General features: G+C 42.2%; 2 protein-coding genes across 4 annotated transcripts in view; one reads left to right on the forward strand and one right to left on the reverse strand.

Moving 5' to 3' along the window:
* On the forward strand, positions 1 to 18,587 carry COG1 (component of oligomeric golgi complex 1). Its single transcript, XM_021002521.2, has 14 exons — positions 1 to 364; positions 7,513 to 7,754; positions 7,948 to 8,129; positions 8,284 to 8,454; positions 9,162 to 9,318; positions 9,568 to 9,778; positions 10,464 to 11,243; positions 13,422 to 13,568; positions 14,384 to 14,545; positions 15,933 to 16,060; positions 16,510 to 16,618; positions 17,083 to 17,192; positions 17,275 to 17,353; positions 18,387 to 18,587. Exons 1-14 carry the CDS (start codon positions 23 to 25, stop codon positions 18,525 to 18,527), a joined length of 2,961 nt encoding a protein of 986 aa, XP_020858180.2. The 5' UTR covers positions 1 to 22; the 3' UTR covers positions 18,528 to 18,587.
* The window catches only part of VCF1 (VCP nuclear cofactor family member 1), a 25,795-nt gene continuing 18,982 nt past the window's right edge, over positions 17,446 to 24,258 (reverse strand). For 2 of the 3 annotated variants that reach the window (XM_021002525.2, XM_021002526.2), the window contains exons 3-4: positions 21,279 to 21,341; positions 17,446 to 19,895 (exon numbers count right to left, since the gene is read on the reverse strand). In XM_021002525.2, the coding sequence (XP_020858184.1) occupies positions 19,635 to 19,895; positions 21,279 to 21,341 (324 nt within the window). In that variant the 3' untranslated portion in view covers positions 17,446 to 19,634. The remainder of the gene's footprint in view (positions 19,896 to 21,278; positions 21,342 to 24,258) is intronic. The other variant, XM_021002527.2, reaches the window with a different exon arrangement.

Genomic DNA, 24,258 nt, shown 5'->3' on the forward strand with positions numbered 1-24,258 from the left:
CCGCAGTGCAGACAGCGCCAAGATGGCGGCCGCGATGGCCGGTCCGCCGGCTCTGAAGCGGCCGGAGCTGCGAGACGCCGCAGCGCTGTTCGAGGCACATGGAGCGGAGGAGATCCGCGGGCTGGAGCGACAGGTACGAGCGGAGATCGAGCACAAGAAGGAGGAGCTGCGGCAGATGGTGGGCGAGCGCTACCGCGACCTGATCGAGGCGGCCGACACCATCGGGCAGATGCGCTGCTGCGCCGAGGGACTGCTGGACGCCGTCAGGGCCACGGACCAGTGCTGCGCGCGCCTCCGCCAGCAGAGCCACGCTACGGCTGGGGCTACGGCTACGGCAACGTCGCGCCCCGCGCGCATCCCACAGGTGTCGCCCCCTTCCGCAAGCCCCGCCCCTTCCGCAAGCCCCGCCTTCCCTTGTATCTCTGCCCACCTCGCTGCAACTGACCCACGCAGGGCACCCCCCCAGGTCTTCCTCCCTGCGAAGCCGATGACCTCCTAGCCTACGGAGGAACCACCCCGCTGGGCTCCTTAATGGGGAGCACTTTTCATCCAGGAATTCCATTCTGTTCCACCAACACCTGCTCTGTGCCAGGAGTAGCAAGAGGCAGCTTGAGGGATAGTGCAGGGAGGACCAACCTTAGTTCTGGGCTCCAAGATTATAAATCCCAGGACAGCTGCCAATTTGCAAGGGTGGAAGGAAGGAGTTTCCTTTGAGAGGGATTCCCAACATATTGAAATTCCAGGTCTAGGCCACCAAAAAAAAAAAGTCCAAGGCATTGGGTTAGGGTTAGAGAATGAAGAGAAAAAATCTGGAAGGACTGCCCAGCCTTCAGGAAGTTTACCTCCTGCTGAGGGATTACTAATAGCCAGCGTTTTTAGAGTGCTATAAGGTTTACAAAGCACTTTTGCAAATATTATCTTACTCCCACCACACCCCTGGGAGGTAGGTGCTGTTATTCTTATTTTATGGGTGAGGAGACTGGCAGATGTTAAACTGGCTTACCCAGGGGCACCCAGCTAATAAGTGTTGGAGGCTGCATTTGAACTCCAGTCCTCTGGACTCAAGGTCCAGTGCTCTATCTACACTACACTAACCTAACCCAGGAGCCTGTATGTACAGATAAGTAAACACAAAGGAGAGAGGACTAATAAGCCAGAGGATCAGGAAAGACCTGGTAGGAGGTGGCCTGGAGGAAGCTTGGGATTCCTGGAGCCAGAGCTGAGGAGCAAATGTTTCCAGAAAGCCAGAGAGCATGTGGGATAATTTAACTGGATGGAGAGTTGTGTGAAAAGAAGTCATATGAAATAAGCCTGGAAGAAGGAGGTGGGGGTTTTTGTGGAGTACTTTACATGCCAAGCAGGGGAGTTTATATGCTATCCTAGAAGCAATTGGAAGCCACACAAAAGATTTTTGAGTAGGGCAGTGACATGGGCAGATGTGTTTCAGGAATCTCAATTTATCAGCAGTGTGGAGAATTAATATGAGGGCTGAAATACTGGAAGCGGGGAGGGCAATGAGGAGACCATTTCAGTAGCTTAGGCAATAGGTTAAACCAGGGTAGTGGAAAGAAGGGGACAGAAAGGAGAGATGAGGTAGAAATGACAAGAATTACCAAACAGTTGGATGTGGGGTAAGAAAGAGTAAAGAATCTAGGCCAAGGTTGTAGAACCTGCAGCTTTGAAACCACATGTGGCCCTCTAGGTCTCCTTTGAATCCAAATTTCAAAGAACAAATCCCCTTGATAAAAGGATTTGTTCTGTAAAACTTGGACTCCTTGAAAGGCTGCACTTGAGGACCTAGAAGGCCACATGTGGCCTGGAGGCCGCAGGTTCCCCATCCTTGGTTGCTAGGCAGACCTCAAGGTTGAGCAGCTGGGTGCCTGGAGAGATGGTGATGCCCTGGACAGTAATTTGGAAGTTCATTTAGAAGAGGGGTGGGTTTGAGAGGATAACTAATGGAATTTGCTGCTTGAGTTTGTGATGTCTTTGAGACATTCAGTTGGAAATGTCCAGTAGGCCATTGTTGATGTTAGACTTATAGTTTAGGAGAGAGAATGGGCCAGGATATAATTATCTTTGTTATTAATTATGTTAATTGAGTTAAATATGTTAATTGAATCCATGGAAGCTGATGAGGTCACGAAGGGAGAGAATATAGAGAGAAAAGAGAGAAGAGTTTTAGAGTAGAGACACAGTTCATAGGCATGACTTGGATGATGAACCAGGAAAGGAGACCGAGATGGAGCAGTCAGCCAGATAAGAGAATAGCCTGAAGAAGACAGTGTCACAGAAACCCAGGGAGGACAGTGTACAGGAAGGAGAAGATGGCCAGCAATGTCAGATGCCGAAAAGGGATCAAGGGGCATGAGGACTGAGAAAATGCCATTAGATTTGGCAATTAAGGGATGATTAACAGCTTTGGAGAGGGCAGTCTCAGTGGAGTATTGAGGGCAGAAGCCAGATTTCAAAGGGCTGAGAATAAGTGGGAGGAGAGGAAGGGAAGGTAACCAGCATAAACTTTTGAGTTCTTTCAAATAGTTTGGCTGAGAAGGTGAGGAAAGTTATGTGATGATAGCTAGCAGGGATGGTGGAATTTAGTGAGGCTTTTTTAAGGGTGTGAGAGATAAGGAATGATAGTGGGGGCAGTCTACTGGAAAAGATGGGAAGAGAGAAGATCAAAGGCACATGTAGAAGGGTTGTCCTTGGTGAGGTTGTCCTCTTCCTCACGGACTACAGTAAGAGAAGAAACAGTGGGGGGGTGATACCAAGATGAGAAGGGTGAGCTCCTTGTGAATAACCTTGATTTCTCTCAATAAAGTATAAGCCTCACCTGAGTGGGACAGAGAAAGGATTTTGGGGAGAGTTTTGGAACAGCTGTTGTGGAAAGTGAGATAGGTCATCAATTGGGGAGTAATAAAAGGACTGTCTTGCTGGGGGTGAGCACCCAGTTGAGATTAGATGACAGATTTGCATAGGACGCAAGCTACATGACTTCCTCAGTTTCCTCTAGTGTTCTGCTGCAGGTGAGTGGAGTGGAATGGAACTGGCAGGTGGTAGTAATTCAGGGTTGGGATTTGTGTGTGGGAGCCAAGAATTGAGCTGATTAGCACTCTCTCCCTCTTAAAATTATTTTATATTTACTTGTTTACCGTTGTGTTTCCCCACAGAATTTAAACTTCTTGAGGGCAAGGACTTTTTTTAGTATTGGTATTTCCATTCCCTAACTCAGTGCCTAGGTACTTAAGAAATGTTTGTTGACTTGAATTCTGTGAAATATAGCTCTGGAAAACCAGGCTTTGATAAAGCCCATTGGGATTCAAATGGAACTACTTGACTAGGCCTTTAAACCCAAATCACTTTGGCTCTCACTGATTGGCCAGTAGGTCCCAGCCCAAGCCTCACTTGCTCATTGTTTGGGTGCATATATACCTTCTTTCTGTTCTGGGCAGAAACTGAGGGTCTTCCTCTTCCAGTCTGAGTCTTTTGTGAAGACAAACTAGGCCATCTTTTGCCTCAGTTCTTACGTAGCCTTTAACTACTTGAATGGGTGTTGCCTCAGACGGCTGAGATCTGAGGAAATACCTTAGCTTAAAAAAGCCAAGGTTATCTACTGCATCGGGCCATCACCAGTTGTCCCAACCTGTGTCTTGCCACTGGACTCCAGTGACTGTGGAGGACTGTGAGGCTGATGACTTTGCACAGCCTTGCCTCGCTTAAGTCCAGTTCACTTGCAAGTCAAGACATTGCCCTCCTGATGTCATTGGTCCTCTTGAGAACAAAGAATGAACAAAAATAACCCTGCAGGAACACCAAAACTTTTATTGCCATTTTTCTGATAATTCTGATTTTAAAAGTTGAGCTCTTACAGAGCCTTGGAAAGTCGGAAGTATTCCCTTCATTTTGAAATGAAGGACTTTTATTGTCAAACATGAGTTCTGTAGTTAGTGCATGCTAATATGCATAGAGCCTTACCCAAGATTTACAGAGTATACTTAGCCTTAGCATCACTTGACAACATCATAATAATGATGAATTTAGTGTACTAGGGTGAAATGACAAAATGCTGAAAATTTGAACTTGCTTTTACCTTGAGATTCTAGAAATGGTAGCTGTATAGGGACCTATTGTATAAGATTCCTATTCCAAAATCAAAATCACCTCACATGTTTTTGAGTGCCTACAGTGCAGTGCTCTGTGGGGAATACAAAAAAGCAAAAAACCTGCCCTCGAGGAGTCTCTAGTCTAGCTGTGGAATATATAAACAGATGAAAAGCTTAATGACAATAAAAAATTGGAATGGCAGTTGAAGAACTCAGTAGAAGAAATGTCTCATGGGTACATGATTAGTTGGCAAAATAATTGCTTCAGGAATTCAGAGGAGAGAACCCCACAGGCTGGAGCTGGTCAGGGAGGTGTTCATTAGAGGTGGGATTTAAACAGAGTCATAAAGATTGGTTATAGAAGAGGAGGAGACAGAACAAAAGAAGAGGGTAGAATGAGGAGAGTAAAAGCTAAGAATTGTGGGAAAGGATAAAGTCTATTCAGAGGATGGTGAGAAAGCTAGTTTTCCTGGAGTGGAGGATTCACATTTAGGTTTAGTCTGAGCTAAGGCTAGATAGAAAGCTCAGGACTTGAATGCCAGGCGTTATCCAGGGACTTTTACAAGGTTTTGAACAAGACGTTGACATGAACAAAGCTATATCAGAAGATGCGTAATCTGGCAGCTGTGGTAGAGGGGACAGGGACCAGAGGCAACGTGTTCATTTTAAAAGGTGGTTGTATTAGGCTGAGGTGATCGTGACCTGAACTCATTGGTGGCAATGGGAATGGAAGGATAGATATGAGAAAACTTAGAAGAATTGACAGGATTTAGTGACTAGCTGAATATGGAAGCCAAGAATGAGGGAGTCAAAGTTGACTTCAAGATTTTAAAACTTGAATACTGGCAGAACCATTCATGTAACATCCCCAGCTCTTAGCTGAGATGGGACAGACTGGTATTGATTAAAGGCAGTCCTCAGGTCAGAGGAAAGAACCCTCCTGGGAAACCATAGGTTTAAGCCAAAGTTCATCAGAACACCAGATCCAAAGAAGGGGAGTAAGGAAGTGTAAGCGGTGGAGCTAGCAGTGTGTCAAGGCATGAGGGGAGGTGTCCTGCTCAGCTTACCTATAAGCAAGATAACAGTTTATATTGTGGGACTTCTGTATCCAAGAAATTATTCATTTATGGCATACCGCTAATTATTTTTCAAAATACATTTTTATTGATATCTTTTTTTATATCACCAAATTTCTCCCAGCATCCCTCCCTCTCCACCCACCCAAGAATCTCATCTTATATAACAAATAACATTTTGCTAAATATGTTGACGTGGGAAAAAATAATTAAGAAACACAGCATGGGATATAGGGAGCTAGTTTTTCTTTTTGAGAAATGAGTTCAGTTTTAGATATAACAGAGGTGACATGAGGATATCCAAATGGAAAGATCCAGCAGGCAATTGGAAATATGAGGCTAGAACACAAGACAGGGTAGGCCTGTAGAGTTGGGCATCCTCTGCATAAGCCGTGATAGTTGAAACTGAGATTAGATGAGACCTGAGAACAAATAAAGAGAAGTGGCCTGACCCTTGGGGGTCATCCACATTTAAGGGAAAGGAGGAGGAAAAGAACCTATTAAGGAAGATAAGAATATTCAGAGGTAGAAAAAGAACCAAGAGATTACCCAAGGGAAGAGGAATGTTGACACACAGCAGCCAAACTGATATTCCTAATGTACAGATTTAATTTCCTACTCAGAGATTTTCAGTGGCCCTTGATTGCCTCTAGGATAAAATATAAAATTCTCAGACTGACTTTTTATTTTATTTTTTTCCAGTTTCTGCTTTTTATATTTTTCCTTCATTCTTTTTTTCCCCCCTTTTGGTGAGGCAATTGGGGTTAAGTGACTTGCCCAGAGTCATACAGCTAGTGAGTGGTTATGTGTCTGAGGCTAGATTTGAACTCAGGTCCTCTAGATTCTAAGGCCAGTGCTCTATCCACTGTGTCCCCTGGCTGCCCCCTTTATTTTATATTTTTCAAAGTTAACTTTAACGCCTGGCAAATTCCCAACTACTTAACAGTGGCATGTGGTATGTGGAGGCAATCATGAGTACAGTATACAGTATATATACAGCATATAGCACAGAAGTGCTGCAGTCTAATCATTGTTGCAAGAAGGGTGTAGGGAATTTTTATGGAGCAGTTAGTGTTGTGTGCCATAGGGATTTCCGTGGATTTCCATAAGATGGTTGTGGTTTAGGAGCCAAAATATAGCAACATGTAACCTCTTGTACCATTATTAGATTAGCAGCACCAGAAAGATAGGGTGGCTTTTGTTGTTTTTGGAAATTTCACACAAGTGATCTAACAAATGCTTTAAAATATTTTAAATCACGTTAAAAGCAATTTGGTGTCCCCTGGAATGAAGTGGCACAGAAGTGCAATGCCATGAGTCAGGAAATTTAACAGTTGAAACTGCAGCTAAATGAGAGGTACTAGAATTGCCAAAAAAAGGTGATTCTCAAGCATTTCTCAGAGAACAGGGCTCTCCAGTAAGGAACAACACTGTATCCTTTTTTCCCTGAAAAGAAAGGAACTGAGTTTGAGAATAGAGAATGATGTTTCTTCTGAGATGGCGCCGTAGGTCTGGATTACTACCCTTCAGACAAAGGAGGAAATTACACCATAATGAGTCTCATTCTGTACCTCCCAAGTTAGTGCCTGCGGTAGCCTGGGTGTCCCAGGGTCAGCCTGACTTCTTAAAATCTTCTACCTACCTCTCCATTCTTATTTCATTGATTGCCTTTTCTTCAGTCAAACTGGCTTGCTAGCCACACGTGTCATTCCATCTCTCACCTTTGCTGTCCCTCATATCTAGATTGTTCTTTTCGCCTCCAAATGGTAGAATCCCTAGATTCCTTCAGAGCACAGATCAAGTGCCCTCTCCCCCACAGTGCCTAGCCTCACATTCACACTTACTAGTTCTACCTTGCGTCTGCTTAGAAGTGCACATTTTGGTTTCCTCAGTACACTGTGAGCTTCTCGAGGGCAACGGCTGAGTTATTTTTGTCTCCATGACTCCAGCACCTAGCACAGTGGCTGGCACACATGGGAGCTTGATCAGTATTTGTTGAATTGAAACGCTGAAGAGAGGTCAAGGAGAATGATGGAAATTTGACATAAAGGTAGATGAGAGAGGGGCTCGACTTTTCCATTGGTGTGTTTGTGCGCACGAGCATACACGCACGCATGCGGGCTCACAGAACTGAGTGAGGGCAGGTGCTGCATAGCAGATCACAGTCTCATTTGTCTGCTGACCTTCCACAGAGCCAAGCTTCCATGCCCCTCAGAGTAGATAAGAACATAGCCTGCATAATTCAGGTTTGTTGGCCAAAGTTAGGCCTCAAGCTTCCCACTGAGTGGCAAGTGACAAAAGTTTGGGCTCTTCCATGTCCTTGATTTTTCCTGTAGCCCCCACAGCCCTCCCAGAAGTTCTACAGCATGGCTGCCCAGATCAAGCTACTCTTGGAGATTCCTGAGAAAATCTGGAGCTCCATGGAAGCCTCTCAGTACCTGCGTGCCACCCAGCTTTACCTGCTCTGCTGCCACCTTCACAGCCTGCTCCGGCTGGACTCCAACAGTGGCTGCTATAGCCCTGTTCTGGCCCGTTTCCCGATCCTCGTCCGTCAGGTGGCAGCAGCCAGCCACTTCCGGTGAGTCATTGATGCAGAAGATCATTTCCTGGGCTGATTCTGGAGGCTCACAATTAGTGGGTTATTACTTTCCTCTTCTGCCATTTAAGATTCTTCCCAGTTGTTTCTTGGGGTTCTTCCATTGCCTTGGACTGGCTTGAGATCCCATTTACCTTTGTCCTCTCCTTTGCCCTTTTGTTTTATTTCTTCCTAGGTCAACCATTCTGCATGAAACCAAGATGATACTCAGATACCAGACTGTGTCTGACCAGGCCATTGCAGAGGCCTTGTCTTCAGTCATGCTTCTAGAAGACAGTTCTCCTCGACAGGCCCTCGCAGATTTCCTGTTAGCCAGAAAGGCCGCCGTTCAGCAGCTTCTCAATCAGCCGCACCATGGTAGGGAAAGCTGATTTTCCTTCAAGATTTGATCCTCATAAGCTGAGAGAGAATCATTTCTTTGAGATTATTTTTGACCACAGACTTTCATAGACATATACTTAAAATGAAATTCCTGTCCATTTCAGTAAAAGAAGATGCTTTCTTCATGTAGGTGCTGGTATTAAAGCTCAGATTTGTTCATTAGTGGAGCTGCTGGTCACTACTCTGTTCCAGGCCCATGCCCTCTTCTACACTTTGCCTGAAGGTGTGCTGCCTGATCCATCCCTTCCATGTGGCATACTCTTCTCTACCCTGGACTCTGTCACAAGCCAGCGGCTTGCAGGTGAACCCCCTGAGCACCTTCCTTAAGAGAATGGTATAATATGATATCATTCCATTTCAAGTCTGATTTACTTCTCTTTCAAACTCAGGCACAGCCTCCGCATTATATCTGTTTCCAATACACTTTTAAGTACAATAGCTCCTCCTTTTTTCAAAGGCATTAGAAATCATAAAGCCAGAAAGGACTTTACGATGTCATTTGGTCTATTTCCCTACCACTAGGCGTGATTTAAATCCAGAGGAAGCAGTTGTCTGCTGTCTCTGGATAGTGAAGCACATAGGAGTGAGAACATTTCCTAAGTTTCCATGTTTTTAAATATCAGATTTAATTCTGATTTTTCATATTTGAATTCATAACTACCACTCCAATATTCTCTTCCTAAATTTTCCTTTTCTTTTCCTGTTCCCTATTTTACTGGGAACCAGTTTCTCAAAGTAGTAGGGAATTGTGGAAGGGTTAGCCTGGAGTGTATGAGAAAGAGAGAGAGAGACACACACACACACACACACACACACACACATGTGTTGGGAAGACCTGTAACTCATTCTCATACCTTTATTTTTCCCACTTCAAGTATCGGCTCCAGGGATGAAGATTTCATTCACCCTATGTAATTCCTTTCATACCTGCCCAGAGGAGGGGGAAGACTTAAGACTCCTATTTATTCTGTTTAAACTATTGTTGACCAGTAGGCTTCATCTGTTTAGGGAAAGGCATCATCAGTGTCTTGCAAGAGATGAAGCTGTGTAGCTGGTTCAAGTACCTCCCAGCCTCCATTGTGGAGTTCCAGCCAGCTCTTCGGACTCTTGCACACCCCATCAATGAGGAGTACCTGAAAGACACTCTACAGAAATGGATCAGCATGTAAGCCTCGAGGGAGAGGTTTCCGTAGGCTGGTAGCAGTGGCTGCTTTTCATGGTTCCCTGAGGCAGAGAGTGTGTGATGGTGGATCTCCTGAGGGCCACTGCGTGGCGCTCCTCAGGCCTGTGACCCACTCAAAAACATGTCACTGTCCTCAGCCTAAGGGGAAAAAAGCAGCACATCTATGAGGGGGGGTATGGGAAAGAGGCTACACATTGACAGGGGACTCAAAAGAAAATGATTGTGTTGCAGGTGTAATGAAGACATCAAAATTGGGATCACCAATTTGCTGGTTTATGTAAAGAGCCTGAAAGGCCTTGCAGGGATCCGAGATGCTGCGTGGGAGCTGCTCACCAGCGACTCCATGAGCCGCAGCTGGGAGGTGGTGTGCCGACGCCTCCTGGATAAGCGCATCTCCTTCTGGGAGGACCTGTTGCAGCAGCTGTTCCTGGACCGACTACAGGTGAAGGGAGGGCAGGTATAGGTGCTGCTCTCTCAGATAGTGCCTGGTGACCCTTCCTGAGGTGTTTGCCCCTCACCATCCCTGCTTGGCTCAGGGCATTTTCCTGTTAGCTTTCATGTCTCACTAGGGTTGCTCAGCTTACTCTGGGGGTGAATAAGTCCTACCAATTAGCATAGTTGCAGATGCTGGAGTAGAAAAAATGAGACTAGGTTTTAAAAAGCGTGTAACTAAGAGAATTTTTTTTAACTTGGAAAAATGACATCAACATAGAAAACGCTCATAGAATTGAATTAAATGCCTGCTACATGTAAGGCACTGTGGTAAGCCTGGCAGATACAAAGACAGAATGGAAAATGGTCCCTGCCCTCAAAGAACTTATATGTTTTTGACTGAAACAACCTGTGCCATAGATAGATAAAGACAAGGTAAGTGTTTGAGGTGAGAGAGAATGCTGATAACTGGAGGAGTCAGTAAAGGCTTTGTGCAAAGGCCTGGACAAAACCAAGTCTTCTAAGGGAGGGAAGTGGGGAAGGAAGAGCATGTCATGCCAGGAGAACAGAAGTGGGCTCGTTTGACTGGAAGCTGGAGGTGAATGAAAGGTGCCGAGGGAGCTGGGGGGTGTGGTGGATGTTTCTGAGGTTTCCTCTCAGGAATCTGACTGGGATTCTTTCTCATTCTTTTCTAGACACTGACAAGAGAAGGCTTTGATTCTATCTCCAGCAGCTCCAAACAGCTTCTGGCTTCAGCTCTGCAGGAGCTCGAAGCCAGTTCCAGCGCCTCCCCCAGTAAGCAGGTTCAGTTTGAACACAATATGTCTCTCTTTCTCTGGTCAGAGAGTCCTTCTGACTTGCCTTCAGATGCCGCATGGGTCAATGTGGCAAACCGGAACCAGTGTGCCAGCAGCGGCCTCTCCATGAAAGCCCAGGCCCTCAGCCCCTACGTACAGAGCTTTTGTCTTGCCCTAGACTCCAAACTGAAGGTCATACTGGATGACCTCTTGTCATACCTTCCCTCAGATGCACCCAAGGAGGCCTCAGGCGTGCAGATCAAGAATTCGGCTTTTGATAGGTATTCGGATGCGGGCACTGTGGAGGGAATGCTCCGAAACTACTGTGCCACCTGCACCGAACAGATAGTGGCATGTGTGCGTACTGAGCTGCAAGGGGCCGAGGCTGTGCTACAAAGGCTGGCCCATACCCTCTGTCGTTCCAAGCTCTCCTCAGTTCTGTTCATGGCCAGGCTCTGTCAATCCCTTGGAGAACTGTGTCCCTATCTAAAGCGATGTATTTTGGGCAAATCGGGCACTTCAGAGAAACCTGTGAGGGAGCCCCGGTCTACAAAGAAACAGACGAAAGGAAAAGCTCAGGAAGTGAATCCTGTTCTAGCAAAATGGCAAGAAGTGAAAGGGCAGCTCCTGGAACAGAGTCTGCTGGGATACCGGCTCTGGAGCACGGCCATCACAAATGTATGTGGATGTGGGGGGTGGGAGGGGGGTGGGAAGAGAGGAGGGAAGGAAGATAGGAACCTGCCCTTACATTATGTTAGAGGAAATAAGATATATACAAATAATTGTAATACAAAGGGGAAGCACAAAATGTGACAAAAATTCACTTCTAGCTGGAATTATCAGGGAAGGCTACATGGGAGAGGTCGTACTTGAACTAGGCCTTAGGGTTTCAGCAGGTGAAGGTGGGTATAAAAAATATTCCAGGCATGAGGAATAGTATAAACAAAGTAGAAAACTTCAGAGGTGTTAAGGGATTGTTAACTGGTGCAGTTTGGCTGGAGAATTAGGATCTGTGGGTTCCTCCATTGGAACCAGGTTTGGGGTGGGGGCAGTCCTTTGAATACAAGGCTAAAGAGTTGTCTTTGTTAGGCATTGGGGAGCTTACTGTATATGTTTTTTAGCCAGGGATTAATGTCTTCAGACATGTGTTGATTAACCTAGCAGTAATGTTTAGTGTGGATTGGAGTAGTGAGGAGAGATTGCAAATAAGACCAGACTCCCGCACTAGTCCAGGGCAGACATACTGAGAACCACATAGAAGTGGCAATAGAGATGAAGGGTTGGGGACAACTGTAAGAGATTTCAAGGTAGATTTAAGAGACTTGGCAGCTGTATGTACGGCTGTAGGTAAAGAAGAGAGAGGTCAAAGGTGACCTCGAGTTTTTAAGCCTGGCTTAGTTCAGTTTGGTTTGGGATATGCTGAATCTGAGCTGCCCGTGAGACATTCAAGTTATCACTTTCCCAGATCTCTAAACCTGTTCAGTTCTGGCACTAACATTTCAGTTGCCAAGGCTTGACCTGTCCTTGTCCCTCCTTATGAGATACCAAATCCTTGAGTCTACCTTGCAATTCTTTCTCTTCTTCAGATCGTACCTCTCCTAGGACTACTGCAATAGTCTAATTGGTCCCCTTGCCTTTAACCTCTCTCCATCCAATCCATCCTATACACTATCGCTAGATTAATCTTCCCAGTGGTGGCAGGGGTGTGAACCTCCCTAACTGCCCAAAAAGCAGGGCTGTCAAGAATAGATTTGGGGTTGTTGGTGTGGAAGGTGATAGTTTAAATTGTGCCAGTGCCAGTGCCAGTGGAGGAGTGTGCTGAAGGAAAATACAGAAGAGGAAAAGAAAGCTAAAGATCCTTGGAAAAATGCCTGCATTTAGGGAGCTGGGTGAGGTTACAGCAGAAATAGCTTCTGCCACGCTGTGCTCCCCTGATTCTCCTACCTCTTCAGCTGCAAGGAGAGAGTGTCAGGGAGGGAAGGGTTACCAAGTGTTAGAAGTATCATTGCTAGTTGAGGCATGGGCTGGTGGTGGAGAGGCGGCATCCAGTTAGCCTACTCTTGCTAGTAGTTAAGCAGTGGAAAGGAGGAGATAGTAGTGGTTTGGAGTAGGGGTGGGATAGGAGTGACTGTGTAGAGAAGGGGAATGAGCCAGTGGAGAAGAGTATTGAGGATTAACTGGATGAAGGACATTGGGGTGATTGATAGAGCAGGGCCCTGAAAATGGGAAGACATGGGATCAAAAGCACAGTTGGAAAGATTAGCTTTAAAGAGGCTGCCTCATTCTGAGACAAGATGAAGACGTAAAGTTCAAGTGTGGAAGGAGCTCCTGTTAAATGACTTCATTGTTCTTAGTAGGAAGCCTTCCATGTGGAAATAAATAAATGTGGGGGCTTTGAGGGGACTAGAAAAAGCTTACCATCAATCACTAGCATTTTTTCTTACCAGACCTCTTTCCTGTTTTCCCTAGTATATTTTTTTCTATTCAGTGTCATGACCTTAAGAACTGGAAATCAGCTTCATCAGCTGAAAATGTGGGATCCCTTCTGGGGATTGGGTGGTTTCATCACCATTCTCCTCCCTGGAAAGAATCTGTTCTTTTCCAAAATATCTACATCGTTTTGGACTCGTATTCAAGTGCCAGCTTTTAATTGAAAAGCTATGTTGCTGTCTTCTAAGTTAACAGGAACATCCCGTATGCTGCTTTTGAGAACTTAGGAACAAGGGGAATGGATATCATTTACTCAAAAGGCTCAGCACATGACAAGATGCCCTTTCTATGGCATATTCACTTGTTTATACCCACCCTGGACGTATCTGTGAGGTGTTCCATTGAATCTCTTTCTTTGATTGCTAGGTCCTGGCTCATGATTTCACCCAGTCATTACTTCTTGATGATGCTGGTTCTATCCTAGCTATGGCCACCAACTGGGATGAGCTAGAAATCCAGGAGGAGACAGAAACTGGGAGCAGTGTAACATCCAAGATTCGACTGCCAGTACAGGTGAGGTAGAGTCACTTTCATGTGAGCCTCAGTTAGAAAGAACTGCTTCCTGAGAGGCATAGGGAAAAAGATGGACAAATCTGGGGTCAAGTCCTAGTGCAGTCTTGGGCATGTGACCACCTTTCTGGGCCCTACTTAGTTTTTCTCTAAAGTAGAATTTCTTGCACCACTACCTTATAAGGTTGTAGGAATAAGTTAAGTATATTGAGATTTATTTTAAAGTGCTGAAATGTAATTAATCATCTTACAAAGTGGTTTGTTGTAATTTGCTGGTGAGGCACAATGAGTGTGCCAAGGCACACAGTTAACTAGTGGGAATTGAGAGACTGGGTATCCAGTTTCCTGATGCCTTTCCTTTAGTAGGAGCCAAAATAGTGTCATGTAGAGAATAAGTTAGGACCCTTACATCAATTAAGGATTAGAACTTCAAAGTTTAGTAACTGAATTTTCCAGTTGTTAATTTTCCCACACTCCTATAAAGCATGGCTTCCCAAACAAGATTCTACCTTGTCTATGAATTTTGTTACCTATGGGCCATGAAAAGAATGACAGCCCCCTCACACAAAGGGCTTTTGCAGAAGTACCTGGGTAAAAAATTTTCATTTTACTATCATGGTCCTCCTCCTGAAGTCTTTGTGCTGTGTGTGAAGCAGAGTCCTGGAATGGTATGTGGGGCAGAGATGGTTGATATAAGTGGTCAAGTCCCAGTCATGTTAAAAGAAGCATTATATAGCTAAACCCATCCTACTTTCCCCATGACCCCATTTTGATCGCCTGCCAACTCCTTTCTAAATGACAGTATTTGATTCTTGTAGCCATCCTGGTATGTACAATCCTTCCTCTTCAGCCTGTGTCAGGAAATAAATCAGGTTGGAGGCCATGCCTTGCCAAAGGCAACACTGCAGGAGATGCTAAAGGGGTGCCTGGTTCAAGTATTAGCAGGCTATGAAAAGCTTTCTGAAGAGAAGACAACAAAGGTATGTTGTAAGGCTCATCTCTGCCTAAAACATGTCTTGGTTTGCAGTAGCTCTGATGGGGAGTTTAGACATATAAGTCATAGCTTTCAGACATACTTGGCAATACCTTTAGGAACACTTGGGCCAGGTACCAATTACTAGGATATCCAAATACCTTTCTCTCTCACCCAGTTAAATTATACCTTTCCCCTCAACCATGGTTTGCATTTCTTAAAATGTGAAACCAGTCTCCATGTATTCATCCTTCTTAAGCCTGTGCATACCCAAGTTTAATGCTGATCAAATTCAGCTCTTGGCTATATCTTTCCTACTAAGACGATGTAATTCCCATTGATAGCAAGAGCATCCAGCTTCCCCTTCCTGTTAATTTATGCCTGTCTTTTATAGCAGAGAAGTTCCTCTTTTCCTCACCTTCCTAAATTGTCACACGGGACTCATTTGACCTGCTGGTACAGGGTGTAAGCCTTCAATCTGTTACAAATTGGAGGCTTTAACTTTTAGACCGAGGCCTAACCTGAAATTTGGACTAATCAAGCAATTAGAGTTCTTTTATCTAGAAACTTGGAATTTCAGTTGTAAAAGTCTTCTCTCAAAATATCAAAATTCAACTTGCCCAAGACTAATTCTGGATTGGTTAGTACAGTAATCTCCAAACATTTTTAATTAAACATACCTACTGGTAAAAAATTGTTGAGCACACATTCCTGGTATATGTAATTTACTTACAGTAAATAAAAGTATATACATGTGCTACTGCACTAATTATGTACATTGTAAAACTTACACAAAAATAGAAATCTTAGAAGGGTGAGATATAAATGACTACGTGTCAGGGGTGGGAAATCTGAGGCATCAAGGATAATAGGTTGTGAAGGAAGGTGGTATGGACAGTAATTGGGAAATATGGAAGAAAGAAAAAGCAACATCTTTGCTCTTTCACAACCCATCCATTTCTGCTTATTCTGTGTAGTTCACTGTCCCTTCTAAAATGAAGTGGCAGAGGTGGTTAGGTTCCTCTTATTCATCAATCACTGCCCTAGATATAGGGTGAAGGGGTTATGGCATTTTCCTTTTAGCATCCGTGTAGCTGCTGCTGTAGGGACTCAGATCTCCTTTTCCTTCAGAGATGACACCTGGCTCAGTAGAGGGAATAGATGAGGCAGGGTAGAGGAACATGGTGTTGGGAACAAACCAGCCCCACAACTGGGCAGGGCAGGGATGAAATGTGTCTCCCAAGCTTCAGTTTGACTACCACACCCCCCTTGGGGTCAGGCCTAGTCCCTCTGGGGTGACAACTGTCTTCCCATTTTGGAGATCACTAGGTTAATGAATGACTGCTGGTATGCCCATATAATTCTTCTTTGTGTTTGGGGAAAACAATTTGCAGAAAGAAGGTACATTCCCAATGACCCAGAACAGGGCGCTGCAGCTACTTTATGATCTGCGTTATCTCAATATTGTGTTGACAGTCAAAAGTGAAGAGATGAAAAGTAGTCGAAGTAAACAGGACTCCAGGTATTGTACCTTACTCATTCCCCTAAAAGGCCATTTTGGGGGTGGGGTTAAGGGTCATGTTGAAAGTTAATGATTTTGATTTGAAAACTAAGTGCCCACATTGCTAATAAAACACTAGTCATGTGGAGGCTGCTAAATTGTAGGTATGTAGAGAAAATAAGTTATCTGAATCTCATATATCACAAGTCTGCAAACCTTAAGAGTGTAATCTGGCCCTCTTCCCCCAAAATTAACAACATGGAACACTCTAGTCCAACGCTGAGGTTAATTGTGGAGGCTACTCTGCATTATACCTGTGGGAAAAAGGTGAGCTACCATTTAAAAAGCAAAAACAAACAAATAGAACAAATCCCAGTACTGGGTTTTTTCTAGGACATGTATAGGTTTTTATAATAGCTTTCTTTTCAGGATACTGAAAAGCAATTCTCATTCCAATTTTTCTTTTCCAGAATAGAAAAAGTAACAGACTTCTTAGAAGGTCTCATAGATCCTTTTGACCTAGATGTTTTTACACCACACTTAAATAGCAACCTTAATCGCCTGGTGCAACGAACCTCGGTAAGTCAAGATGGGAACAGGCTTCTTTCTGAGTTGTAAGCTTAGTGTGAGGGAGCTCAGGTTGCAAAATAAACAAGTCAAAGCCTTTGGCAGTGCATTAGCAGCTGCCTCTCAGCTGGAGATTGTGGAGGAAAAGCCAAGCAAGTCATTCTAGTTAAAGGTGAGTGCCATGTTATAGCAGGCAAAGTTAAACCTTAACTCAGATTATCATTACAAAAAAATCCACCCCAAGTGGTTGGGTAAGGACTGACCTTTTAAAAACTGCAGCAAGGAAAGCTTAAACAAAGTTTCCTGTGATCAGTGGTAAGAAATCACTTTTAGAGTAGATTTAGTATTCTACTCAACTTGAAGCAGAAAAAAAGTTGATCAGAGGCAATATTTAACCTAAAAGAACACTTCCGTACTTTAAGAAGGCAATAAATAAAAGATCCCCATCTTAATTTTCCCTTTATAAAATTTCCCAGGTTCTATTTGGATTGCTAACTGGTATGGACAATCAGTTTTCTGCCCGGAGCAGCACCTTCAACTCCCAAGAGCCCCATAATATACTACCACTGGCATCAAGTCAGATCAGGTAAACTTTCATATGGGACTTCATCTAAGCTCTGAAGTTTTCTGTTGACTCTTCTGAAACCTGTCTTCATTCTGCCTTTCAGGTTTGGACTTCTTCCACTTAGCACAACTAGCACAAGAAAGGCTAAGTCCACTAGCCGAAGCACAGAACCCAAAGACCAGGTTAGTAAGCACAGCATCTCCCTCCCCACTTTCCATAGAACCTTTGGGGGATCTCTCTCTCTTAAATACTAAGAAAGAACTAAATGACAACATTCACTAATGCTGCATTTAATGGTGGTGCAATACAAGTACAAGATCTTACTAGATTGAGCTGATAGATGTTTAAAAAGATGATCGTGTTTAGACATTAAGCAGCCTCACTGTGGAGATAGTATTTTAGGCTGCTAATACTATAGAAAATTCTGCAAAAGATAGGACGGAATTTATTTAGCAATACGAGGGAGGGGGCTGGAGTTACATACCCAGCCCCAGAAAATGGTTCTACTCACTTGGAAAACAGAAAAAATTGTTTTGTCATGGTCTCATCCTCCACAACGTATTTGTTAGGAAGAAACAGGAAACTTATTGCTTTTTCAAGCTGTTTGCCATCCAGTGAAGCCTGCAGCAGTCTTACTGGGGTATTTCAAAACTCAAACCAGTTCTCTCCCCATAGTATCTGCTTGCCCTATATAACTGAAAAGCAGATGTTAGTTTTGTATTCTTTTCTCATTCTCTGCAAACCAGTCCATTAGGGCCTTCTTCCAAAAAACTTTTAGATCTTACATGTTTTTAAAAAGTGGTGAGAGGAACAGAGACAATTTACAATTTCCCCCCAAGGATAATTAGACTTCAATTTAGACAAAATTATGCCCGTTCCAAAGATGTTTTACCTCTGGCAAATCCTATTCACACTCAAGAAGCCAGCAGTGGGAAAGAAGTGTATTTAAGCTTGTCCTTTTCCTTAAAAATCTGATTTAGTAGTTTTGTTTGTCACACAAGTAAAAGTTAATACCAGTCAAGAGAAGTAGTTCCTTCAAATCCAGTCTTTTTCTAACCTTACCTAGAGGGGAAGGTCCTCTCACTAGCAATCCCAATAGTTTTTAAGATCTGCTTCTATGTGCTGGGTGGCTTTCAGAACAGAAGACTGGAGTGGGTGAACAGGTAAGAGAATCCTGGTAGAATCTAAGGCACTTTCCTTTCAATCTAATGGCAGGTTGTACTTCCAACACTCTCCAGAGCAGAAGATGACATGATGCGTCCTGGTTCCTTGTTCAGACAGCTTGTCACAGAGGAGGAAGACACATCTACACCATCTCTTTTCAAACTTAGTTGGCTCTCTAGTATGACTAAATAAAATGAAGCAATTTATCAGGACATACCTCTCCTTTTCTAAATAAATATTACCATGTATTTATTAGTGCCTCTGCTAATTTGTTTCTAAGTTCCACCAATTTCTGTGGTTTCAATGAGGGAGTGTGGCTCCCCAGTGACTATTAGAAGGTACTTCAAATATTAAACTGAACCTAAGCTAACACATAGTTCTACAGTACCTGTTACCTTAAACACCAGCTCAGGTTGCTTAGTCTTTACCATTAGTCATCTGTGCCTTGCTAGACAAAACAGGTGGAATTACCACAAAATCATTTTAAGCTGCTAACATACATTTGTGTCCGAGACAAAAGTTACAAATACAGTACAACTTCTTGTCTTTCAAAACTGTGCAGTGTTTGCTAAGAAGCTTGAAATCTAGCCTTTGGAGGATTAATGATATCATAGAAATAATTAGGGTTCAAGGAAGTATCTAAAAGACATTCTCCTTGGAATGCAAACACTTTACATAGGGAAGAGAAAACAGGTTGTAGGGAGGGTGTTTCCATCTTACAAAGTCTAATCTAATAAGCTTGGTCTAATTTTTCTCCCCCTGTAACAGGGGAAATTAATTTCAATAGGACATCTGCATACTGAGAGGTAGTATGGTAGCCAGCTTCAGTCCCAGACAGAAGCAAGCTCTTTTATACTTTGGGAAAGAAAACTAATGTATTTCATGCAAACTAGTCTTTACTAGTTTACCAAATTTTTTTTAAAAATCCTTAAAATTTGAGGACCCCATGTTTTAAAAGGACTCCTTGCACAAAGCAGTTAGTCTCCAATTGGTTTCCAAATCTGAAATGGAGCCAGTATGGACTCTTAACATGCAGATGTGGTTTCCTCCTACCGTCACCTTCACTGAGATGACACCCATCCTGAAAAGAATCCCATAAAAATGGCTTCAAAGCCCCTCTGAAATTGCAATAGTGCAGCAAAACCACAAGTAAACAAATGCCTGCTAACCTGTTATTTCAAATATAGACTGAAAAGCCAACAGGCATATTTTGTGCAATTTTTTAACAAACTTTTTAAGTTGAAATATCAAATCTGCACAGTGCTGTCCCTTCACAGAAGGCAAGGAACTGCTAGTTCATCATGTAGGAGGTCGTCCTCGGTGCTGTAGGCTATAAAAGTGTGCCTCCTTCAGAATCTGGTTGATGTGGAAGTAAGGGCCTTGGCATAGTGCAGACTGCTCCTGTAAGGACTGAGGAGTATTAGGGCTGGATCCGGTAATTATCTGGTTTAAGCTGCTTTCCTGAACACTTCCCCTGTCTGGGCTATTGATGCTGCTGCTGGTACTACTGCTGCTGCTGCTGCTGCTGCTGCTGCTACCACCACTGTCACTGCTTGAAGACTAGAAAACAAGAGAAAAGAGAGAAGAAGGTTAATGGCAATAATATTAACTCTGCTTGTCCTCTTATACTAGGAACATTTAGAAAAACCCATATTATTCCCCTTAACACTTATGACATACTACTTTTACCACCCATTCCAACAACTTCTGTGTAGAAGGAAATTCTGGACCATCAATCATTGGGGACCAGGCTATAGTATTTGGGTAACATTCTAACCACCATCAATAAAAGGAAGGAAGAATGAAAGGAAGGAAGAAAGGGAAAGAGGCAAAAAAAAAGTGAGTGAAAGTAAAAAAGCAAATTTTGCCACAATTTTGTAGTTCTTACCTGATTATGAACTACACTGTACTATTATGATAATGCAAGAAGTGTACTTGGCTCAATCTTTAATAGAAGTTGGTAAAAAACGGGCATTCTTGTTTGGCATTAATTTTGCCACTTGCTTCCTCCCTTCTCACCTTTTTAACTAAATTCACCTGACTCCATGCCTCCTGCTGTCATATGGAACAATATCTGGACATTCAGTATCAGATTTTATTCTCAATATTAAGTCTCTAAAAAGAGGTCTTCCAACAGAATTCATTTCAAAATTAGGTTATTATACTTCTTAAATAACCCCAAGTAACTAGGTTAGGAACATTTATTCCATTCCTGTGATTCAAAATTTAACAAACCAATGTCAAAAACTTTAAACATATCAATACCATTAACACAGCAAGGGAAGAAAATCTAAGAAATTTAGAGTTTTAGTAATGATCCTATACACAATGAAAATTTAAATTTATGACCCCCTTTCAATTTGTATTCCTTTGAGTTCCTTGAACGATAGGCAGAAATGAAGATATTTAAAGAAACCCTTGTTTTGCTGCTCTTTCATAAGAGTTGGTAAACAATGGCCACCTGCCATTTAAATTTGAAATGTCATCTATGTATGTATAATTAAAACAAAAATAACTTTTAATCATGTCGAGTTCAACATATATGCACGACCATTTGTAAGAATATGGATGACAATATTAGGAAAAGTGACATTCTAATAACAGAACCAAACTCGTGTTCCACCAGTCATGTGTGTCTCTTCAACATGTGTTATGCCAATTTTTACTACAAGAAGCCAAGCAAATTCAGAAAGATAAAGTTTTTTAAGCTCAAGAAAGTAATTATTAAGCCATCTGAAGACAGGTTGAAGAATTTATCCACCATAAGATATTGTTAGCTGTAAAAATGAAACTTAAAAATTATCAAGTCAGAATAAGACAATATTTTCACTACAGGAATATATATTCTAGACTATGTATGCTGAAGACTCCATTTGAACAGGCCCCTGGGGTTAATGAATAGTAGTCACAAAGTAAGTTTGCTACACTGGATAAGAAACCCACCGCACAGAACACTTTGTTTCCTCTTAGTCTGTTTTCTTTACTGTTTTTCGTTACGGGTGCTGTCTGAAAATTAAGGTGAGAACTATAATCAGTTTCTAATCAAGCTTTCATCTTAAATTATAATATATCAAAGCCTACAATTGGAAAGACAAATTTGGTAATTCTTAGTGAAATGGCAATACCTGTTTCAAAACCGTAAAAGATTTTAATAAGTAAAAACAAAATACCTCTGAATAAAGTAAACTTCAACCCAAATTCAATTTAAGTCATACACTTGAGCACCACTGAAAATACTCCATGACAAAAGATCTCATTAATTTAGATCAACTAAATAGTTTTTACATTTATATATTTATATAACATGGTCCCTAAGCTATCAAAAAACTCCATTTATTACAATAGCATAAATAAGATTAGGGAGAACATTTAATCTTTCAAACTTCTCAATTTCTAAAAGCATTTTGGAGGTGCACTATATACAAACGAATGCATCTAATTAATATTTTTTATCTATGAAAAGAAAGGCCTGTATAGTATCGTCTACTTGATAACAACTACCTACAGGGATTATGTGAAAGTAATAAAACTACATTTAGATAGAATTATTTCTAAGATTTCTATAAATCCTATGAAACCTTTTGTCATTCCTTTAAAAATACTTTATACAAGCATACCCTACCCCCACAGTTGTCCCCAAGAAACGTTGTTTCACTATTAAATTATATTCTACATTAAAGCCAAATTCAATCACCCATTTGTAACATTGTTCCTGTGGAGGAACTAAGCATCATATTACTTCATCTATCTTATATTTTCCTGGAACCAAGTAAGATGTATGTGAAATGTGCAATATCGTTCTGAATTGTTACTAATTCAGAATTGTCCTTAACCCCAAATTGATACAAATCAACAAACATTTATTTATTAAGGGTCTACAATATGCAAAGTGCCATGCTATGGAAAATGGGTCACTATCATGCAGTTTCTAAGACAAATTGAACTGTAAAACACAGTATGAGACAATATGTGCATTAAAGAAGGGCAAAAGCAAGTGACTTTGAATGAAGACATATGCAAGAAAGGCTTAGTGAATAAAGGCAATACCATTATGAACTGGACTTTAAAGAATAAGTAGAAATAACACATGGGCAGATGGGAAAGGAAGCTATACATTCCGGACAAAGAGAATATCCTGAACAACTGTATGGAGGTGGAAAGAACAGAAGAACAGAGAGTATCCATCCAGTTTGGTTGGAGCACAGAGTACAAGTCAATGAATGAGATACGGCCTGGAAGGTAAGTTTAACCACCTGAAAGGCACAACATTTTACTTTGTAGGCAATTTAGAGTTAATGACTAATAGAATGACATGACCTAGGCATGAGAAAGATTTTTTGGCAGTTAGTAAGGATGGATAAAAGCAGAGGAGGGAAGTTATTCTAGTCCATGTAGGTGGTGATGATAGCAATGGCTGCAGAAACAAAAAGGAAAGGACATACTATGTGAGAAAGAAGTTATGAAGGTAAAATTGTCACAACATGGTAAATGTCATAACAGCTAGGTGGTGCAGTGAATACAGTCCTGGAGTCAAGCAAGGCGTGAAGTTCAAATCCTGCCACTTGCTAGCTGTGTGATGCTAGGCAAGTCACTTAACCTATCTCAGCTTCAGTTTCCTCATCTATAAGAGATGATAATAACACCCATACCTCAATGTTAGGACAATCAAATGAGATCAAGCACTTATATAAATGATTAAATATTAATTATTAAATGATCGGCCATGACAGGGAATGAAAACTAAAAAGATTATCCCACTCCTCACCCCCAAAGGTTCAAACAGAACAGAATTAGGCAGAATGGTAGTGTCTGTCACAGAACAAAATGGTTAAGTATGAGAAAGGAGCTACTGAGTGAAATGAATGAATGAATGGATGAATGGAAAGTTTAAGGGAAAACAAACTCTGTGCAGGATCTAAGATCACACATTTAGAGATGAAAGGAACTTAAGAGGTCACCTAGTCTGTGCTTTTCAATTAATCAGCAAACATTTATTAATGGCACTGGGAATACAAACAAAAATATAAAATATTCCCTTTTCCCTGAGGAGCTTACATTCTACCAGGGAAAACACTATGCACGCATATAAACAGATCCAAAATACATAAAAGTAAATATGAGTTAATTGGGGGAGACACTAATAGTTGGAAAAGGTTTCACAGATACTTGAAGTGACCTTTGAAGGAGGCCAGGGATTCTAAGAATCTCTTCATTTTATAGATGGAGAAAGACTCAGAGTTGAGTGACTTGCCCAAGGTCTTCTGATCTCACATCTAGTACTCTTTCCATTTCATACTCTGAGTGTGAGGTGCTGACAAATGACCTTGCAATTGGGAATATAGATCTGAAAGTCAGAGAGGGCAGGACAAGAGATATGACGCTTAAGGAGTGATTTGCAGGGAAGCAGTAATTAAAGGTTTGGGACTGATTGAGATTACATAACAATTATAGGCAAGATATTTTATAAAAACTCCTTTCTTGGAGGTTCCAAATGCATGAGGGAATTGACAGGACCAAAGACAGACATTCAGGAAAAAAAAAACACAAACTACATACATTAAGGGGAAAAGAGGAACAGAAACAGAGACAAAGGTAGGAGAACTAGAAGAGGATAGTGTCTCTGCAATCAAAGGATAATCAATAGTGTCAATGGGTATGAAGACTGAAAAAAGGCTATGGATTTTACAACTACGTAATGGTAGAAAATAGCTTCTGTGGATTAGTGAAGGCAGAAGATAGATTACAATAGATAGAGAATAAGGCAGGGAATATATGGAAGTACTGGGATGTGGACAACTTCTAAAAAATTTAGCAGTGAAAGGGAAGGGATTTGGGACAGTAAGTGGCTGGGGGTAAACAGATCAATAAAGTTTTTTCTTGTGCTTTCAAGGTGGTTGACAGTTATTGTAGGTATGTGGAAAAG

This window comes from Phascolarctos cinereus, unplaced genomic scaffold (genome assembly GCF_003287225.1).
Source record: "Phascolarctos cinereus isolate Bilbo 61053 unplaced genomic scaffold, phaCin_HiC Scaffold_5;HRSCAF=322, whole genome shotgun sequence".
Taxonomy (NCBI): Eukaryota; Metazoa; Chordata; class Mammalia; order Diprotodontia; family Phascolarctidae; genus Phascolarctos; species Phascolarctos cinereus.